At 38.6% G+C, this 7,434-nt stretch overlaps 1 protein-coding gene across 2 annotated transcripts in view; it reads left to right on the top strand.

The window, feature by feature from the left end:
- Nucleotides 1-1,562: 1,562 nt before the first annotated feature.
- The window catches only part of LOC139143891 (neuronal acetylcholine receptor subunit alpha-10-like), a 45,482-nt gene continuing 39,610 nt past the window's right edge, over nucleotides 1,563-7,434 (top strand). The window contains exon 1 of one of the 2 annotated variants that reach the window (XM_070714483.1): nucleotides 1,563-1,949. In XM_070714483.1, the coding sequence (XP_070570584.1) occupies nucleotides 1,895-1,949 (55 nt within the window). In that variant the 5' untranslated portion in view covers nucleotides 1,563-1,894. The remainder of the gene's footprint in view (nucleotides 1,950-7,434) is intronic. The other variant, XM_070714482.1, reaches the window with a different exon arrangement.

Raw genomic sequence — 7,434 nt, 5'->3', positions numbered from 1 at the left:
GTTGCCTTGATGTAATATTACATCATTAAATATCATGATTCTAGGGTACGGATGTGTAGTATGTAAGCCGTTTTTTATGATACATACGCTGTCAATTAATCTGAGGATTAGTTTATAATAATAACTTATACATAATTTATTTTGAACACTCTTTGTGTCTGAAACTTTATCTAACATTCTGTGTTGTGCTTGGCAAAGATACAATTTCGAGATGACGCAATTATCTAGCAAAGCAATTGCGTTCCAATCGGTAATTCTTGTTCCAAGTCGGATACCTGTGTCCCAAAGAGAACAAATGGATAATTCAATGTTCCCTTGAAAATATGTCACTGACAGCAAATGTTGTTCGGAATAGTAAGCATTATCGAGACGTAAAATACCAGAGACGTGCTCGCAGACTATGCGTAAATATTACATACAGTTTACTGAAAATAGGAAAATCCTGTTTGCAAGGCTTTGTAGACACACGCCAGGAATTACTTCCCTGTTTTCCTAGAATGTTTAAAACATAAGAGATATAAGAGTTTGGGAATCCAATATGCAAGATTTATGGTATGTTGAAGGAATTATTTTACTGACGTATAAGTCGTAAGCAGGGCTATACTTGACTGATGTTTCAGGAGTCAAAGGTTACAACGTTTGTTAAGTCTTATAATTGAAAACAAATATATGTAAAATTTATGTTATGTCTGAATATGGCGAATGTGTCCTGTCCAAACTAGCCCTGGCGATAAGTTTTATTTTAAGGCTAGAGATAATTATCAGTTAGTTAATTCATGAAGATGTACGTCAATGTTTTTTCCGAACATCGTCTTCTTCATCGCCTCGGGAGACTAAAACGAGGGCATACGGTGACAGGTGATGTGAAACAGGTAATAAGCGACTGTATATCGATGTCGAACTCTTGGCGAGTTGTGACAATAACCAATTATCGTTTGCTTTTTACTATAGAAAACATTGAGTTAGTTGCATGGCAAATGAAAGAACAGAGGATGTTCGCAGGTAATAAGGACTCATTGCTAAATAATCACGTTTTGAAGTCGACGCGATTATCAGTTTCCCTGAAAGCGGAATAGATTGTAAAAAAGCCGGAACTCGGTACAGCTCCTTGTGGCATGAATTAGTACGCTCATTTCCATCGTGGAATACCTTGATTAACTAACATAGATATACAGTCTAACAGAAATGACACCTAGAATTCAAATTATCGAATCTAAAGAATCGCAAGTGCCGCTTTTAAGATTATCTTATTGTCGACAATTATTTATCGTCATACATCTGTCAATTAGGGATGCATCTTATCAGGAGTGGCATGCGGTGATCATGTCCGTCAGCGGAAGAAAATTGAGTATCTTCGTCTTAATTAGGCACTCATAAACTGAGAACGCTAGCATGTCACTCTTTCTGGCCGGTAAGAAATCTTACCAGACACGTCGCAGATAAAGTTCACTGCCTTGCGTAATGGCAGGCCTAAAACAGACTGAATTACTCATGGGCATTTGTTTCTGACGTGAGAACATTTTCAAGCCTAAGTGGTCAAGAAAAACAAAACGAAAATGCTCACAGCTAGAGGGCCCTCCAACTTTGCATGCAACTCCATCGCGGATTCTCATCTGCTGCATAACAGCTCTTTACAAGAGTACGGACCGTACACAACGAGTACCCTTGTGGTGTTTTGAGTACCCAGCTTTGGGGAACATCGTTAAGAGAATATGTTGATTCTCTCTGCGTCCATCTTTTCCATATAGGACTTCCCATCGGATGCTCTGACGAACACACGTACATTTTCGTCTTCATTAGTGTCTCACTGGCGCTGGTTTATTGGGTACTAGGATAAGACACAGCCAGGAGATATCATCATCTGTGGCTCCCCTTTATAGCTGAACTGGTCAACATGAGCGGAAATTCCTTATTTTCATTGGTCCTGTTTATTGCGGTACTTTATCAAGGTGAGTCCTGGACATCTGCTTGCACTTGCCGTACAAGTAACGCAATGAATTCTGATAACCCAAAGAACCGTTGGTTTATTTTTAAATATTGACCTCCTAAAGCGAAAACTGTAGAGTAATATGAAATGATATATTCCACTTAAACTGATATGTCACTGTCGAATTTCTCTTCTCCGATAGCAGCTTATTTCCATAGATAGCAGTTGTGTCATATCGCAATGTCTCTCATTTTTTCTCAAAATGAGGTAATATCTTGAAATCTTGAAAGAAAACTGGCAATCTTTCTCTGTTAACCAGTATTTTCTAGCCTACAAATCAAAATCCAATCTCAAAATCTCTTTCTCAAATCCGCCGTTTCCGCCGTTGCCCCTAGCGATAAAGAATGACATTATCCTGTAGTTTCCACGAAGATCTCACAGTTCTGCAACATGTTTTTTTCGATAATAATTTCGAGTCACATGCATTATCAGCGTCCATTCTTTACATTGTCACAGCACCCAACCAACGTGTCCAATTAGTCATTCTTCAAAATAACGAACACAAAAACAGACATAAAAACTGAAAAATCTTTCAGAACGTACGTGTACAGGCCTTTACTTAGCTTAGCAAACTTCGATATTGTTGCATCGAACTCAAGCAATGAAGTAGATGACGGTAAGACAATTTCAAAGATTGTTTGGATGCAATACCCTTTCTCTCTCCTAAATACATGTATAAGAATACGCCATCGACACTGGTATTACGTCGGGCAAGAAAAGATTGACAAACTTCGAAAAGTGTATTGTAGATGACACAGAAAATAGATTATTCATATCATATCATATCATATCATATCATATCATATCATATCATATCATATCATATCTTTTAGCATTAAATCATCGTACATCATATCATTTCGTATCATGAACACATTTCCGTTTCTATTGTGATCATGCCCTCTGTTGCAACTTCCTTTCCAATTTGCATAATATACGGCAAGCTATAAATCAAACATCTATGATGCTAAGCGACATACGTTTATCAGACTGCAGCGATTCTCATAAAAATGATTGATGCTAATTGTCATAACGCCACCATCAATGGTTATTACAAAACAAACAATATGTATCATAGCATTTAAATTCGTAAAATCGCTGACAGTAGGGGGGACTTTTGACCTATAGAATGCATCTACGATAACTGACTTAGCGAAGAACAGGCTTAAAAGACCGTGTGTGCGTCAGCGCTTTCCAGTCTTATTATGGCATTTGTGATAAAAATAAGACCAGGACCATTTCCATGACAACTTTGAAGTCGCAAGAGTGATAATTTCGCTTTTAGGCGCAATCAAGCTATCCGAAAACTGCGTGTTTTGAAAGCTGTTCGCAATCAAAGGTGCCGTCACTGCCCAAATGTTTTCCATCTACGAAAGACTACACACTCTTATCAGTACAAGATGGAAAATCCACCTAGCGAGTATAAAATCGGCCCCTTTGCCGACTATACAAAACCAGCAGCTCGAAGCGAACATCAAATTCACTGTTAACTCTCGGTGACTTCTAACGAACATTTGAACACTTCAGATTTCAATATTCCATGAAACACTCCGCAAAAACAACGCCTCTGGTAGGTCGACTCAATCCCTATCTGTGATAACAGATTTCGTTCAGTTGAATACGCGGATGATGTCGATTTACTAACTGCACGTGTTTCCTTGACAACAGGCATGAAATATTGCGACTCCGAAGCAACATCAGTTGATGTTAGATTTTTACTTTTTTATGAATCATGACAAGTAGAGAGTCTTTCTGCGGTGTACGGTATGTAACAACACTTAATAAGATCTGGTGAAATCAAATCGACAATGCTAGCATATTTCTAGCTTTGAAAGTCTCACTTGTAAAGCGGCAAGTTTGAAATTCAAGTCTTACTCGGAACAACCCATTCTCGTATCATCAAGTTACATTCATATTCGCACTTTACCTTCGTATTAACCCGCCCCCCCTTATACAAGAAATTTGGCTACTGTCATGAAATTTTTCTCCATCATCGATATGTAACACCAGGACAATGCAAGTGATCATATGACAGGCTGTGTAACGCTAGTCTCCTTCAACACAATGGGATAGGCTGTCGAGCATTAAGAGTCACAGCAGGACAATGGAGACGATTGAAGCTTTCCAAAGCACCAATATGGAATTTGAAAACAGTTTGCTATCTATACACGTTCTAACTCTTCCTTTCTGCGTCTTTTGTGCTGGAACACCGCCGTATCAAAGGCCATTACGGGTTAAGCCCAGATAAAGTGAACAGAACTTTTCGATAGACGTTTTAATGGGTTTCTGGTTTTGGGCTACAAGAGTCCATCTCTGATACACTATGTTAATCGAGTTCTTAATTTTGAGTAGACTACTTTGAAATGAAAGACTATAATACATTTGTATCGATGACCTAAATGTATGCAAAGTTACACTTTGCATACATGTGAATGCTGCGCAGTCCTTATGTGGAAACCATAGCTACCAAGAGCTCCTATTGCTCGCGCAATGATCATTTAGTAAGCGTGCGATGCGTTGAGAACATCGGCACTAGAGGCTTTTGTACCGATCGAAATGAGAATACGGATCGATTACTTTAAGAGAACAAACAGAAACCCGCCGAGAAGATGAATCGTGTTCATCGTCACCGACTACCGTATGCTACTCCGGTTAGCATGGAAGTGATGCGAAGGTTATTTCGTCTGGTGGTTACACGAGAAAAACACCTCAAAGAGCTCACTGTACGAGTGTGATGAAAGATTAATAGAAGCGAAGATATAATATTTTCATAGATTCAGGTACTCATGCCGACAATGGTACGATATACCCTCTCGAGGATCGCATGCCGACATCACATTGCCAGTCACGACGAGTTGCAAACGCGAAAGGTCACAACCAACAACTGTGATAAAGAGCTGAGAGACAATAATGTCATCGTTGATCACGTTTACAGATGGTAAATGAAATTGGGCATTGTTTCTGTGAATACGAATCTACATTTGTTATGCTAACAATAATGATGCTCTTACATTTAAAATGATAGCGTGTATTAAGTAGATAATATCTCTTTTAACTAGCAGGTCATAATTACTCTTGTTGTATTCTATGTAAAGTGCCATGAAATCGCGTTGGAAGTTCCGTGACCCGGACTTTGAAATTTCTACATTAAAATGCTTTTCAAGAATTCTGGATCGAGACGTTGTATGTTGAAATGAACAATTAAACCATATAACTAAGCCGTCAATTTATTCAATATAATAATCATATATGGACAAGTTCGTTGTTTCCCTCTGTATATTTTTTAGAGTCATAAAAGATTTGTTTTCATAACTTTTGTTTAAGTTTAGAATCAGTATCACTCCAATCGTCTTTTGTTCGTCATTTATGCCCATTTGTGTCGAAAAGAGGGGCTTACAAGATTACTCGATTTACATAAAAATGAAAAAAAAGCTTTCGTAAACAGCCCTTTGTGTGGGTAGTTTGATTCAGTTGTTATCGTTGGAGACTCAATTATATAATTTGGATCACTTTCGATATACACAGCGTCATAATTTTCCTGCGCAATCGGATTCATAAGTGCATTCGCCGACATGATAATACTTTATGTCAATAGACCATAGTGCTATACACAGTAAGCTGACCATGAAAAGATTCGAAAGACCACCGTCGTCAAGTGACAAAAAATCTTCAAAACCTTGCCATGAAAATGCGTTAACATTGTGAATTTTTTGCACTAACCTTTCCACAGCGGATATATTGTATAAACTCATTTGTGTGAAGGTTCGAAGGTGAAGTTGTGTGAAGGTTTGAAATGGTTATTTTAAGAGCATGGCCAGTGCCACCTGCTGTTTTGATAAAATTGCACACGAAATTATGTACAATTGCATAACTACACATATTCTAAAGATCGATAAATATGACTTATCATGTCTACCTCCATCTATTTCATAATCACAATCATCACCATCAGGATCAAAGATAGATAGATAGGCAGATAGACAGATTGAAACTGTAGTAAAAACGGTGACCCGAATGGTAATTGAAGTGTGACTAGTGAAAGAAGAAGGGACAAGCATTGGGTCAGCTGTTGCCTCATTTGCGTTTTAACTTATTTGAATATATGCATCGACTCCAGTCACTGATGTTGCTCTTTATTTCAATTTCAGCTTGATCGGTGCTTTGATCGTATAGTATCAAAACATCTGTTGGGATAGATTTCAAAATAATATTTGAGAATCAAGTAGTGTGACAAAATACCTTGCCGACAAGGGTGTAGGAGCTACGTGTGTAACGGCGATAAGGAGTCATATCGGGGTGCTGTTATTCAGGTCACGTTTGTCAATCATGGTGAAATATTTAGCAGAGCTGGTGAAGTTTCGACCTCGGGAATTCAAATCAAATGTGGATTAATCGCTTTGTGAGGTTTCTAATGACGGGGGTAAAATTAACACCGCTTGTGATTTCAAGAGGAATACTCCTCATGTTAAGATACGCTTGGTATTACCGGCAGCGGCGAAGTCTCTCCCACTTTGAGTAGCAAAGACCTGCCCGTGTTAGTCAAGTAGTTAATGGCATTGTAAACTGCCAAACAAGCTCTTTAAAATGTCACTGACACTGACAAAAGTATAATCGAATATAATGCGAGCCTACCTCTGGCGAGTTTGCATCTTTACACGAATAGACATGTCGTGCTTAATGCGTACTAGGGAATGGCTTGCATGCGAGTCAATAAACCTCTCCAGGAAAGGGGTAGATGAAGTGTGACTAGAAACGTGAAAGGCGCTAATGGACAAGTTCTTGTGTCATGTTTGCTCACGTCAGGACCAAACACTGTCAAGGTGGCAAAGTAATTCTTTTTTCCCTAAAAGCCACTTACGAAATTTGAGCTATGGCAAATAGGAAGAATTGAAAAAAAATGTGACAGAAACACAGGTTGGGAAGACCATCTCACGTGTACAGATTGTTGTCGTATTTTATCTCATTGGTGAATCTCACAATCACGTATCTTTTGATATAGATTATGAGTATTTGCTGACATCTGTTTCCCTTTGACCTTTACCTCGGTTAGCAAAATTTTTCCTCATGCTGATTATTGGTATCAGTTACACGGATGGAAATAAGCACTTGCCTGGGGCATGAACTGTACCATGTCAGATGACGACTCTTAGAAATTTGAATCGGTGCATCCTTTATTCTAATTTCACTCATCCCCTGTGAAATGTAAAGAAATGTTTAATTCCACCCACCATGTTGCAGTGGAAGCTCTCAGTTCACTTTAGGAGCAAAGATTGTGCAAACCCAATGAACCCATTTCACTCAATGCTTTTCGTGTCCTCCTAGTAAGTGATCAGGTCACTCAACGTAATGGTATTTCCTTTCCAACTGAAGTTAGTTTAATCGTGAGATTAGGTCTCACATTTACTCTCAGAATTCCAAAGAGGGCAGCTTTCCTGTTTCTGTAATCA

This window comes from Ptychodera flava, chromosome 11, assembly GCF_041260155.1.
Source record: "Ptychodera flava strain L36383 chromosome 11, AS_Pfla_20210202, whole genome shotgun sequence".
In the NCBI taxonomy this organism is placed as follows: domain Eukaryota; kingdom Metazoa; phylum Hemichordata; class Enteropneusta; family Ptychoderidae; genus Ptychodera; species Ptychodera flava.
The sequence above is the reverse complement of the archived record's forward strand: the minus strand, read 5'-3'. Positions and strand labels throughout refer to the sequence as shown.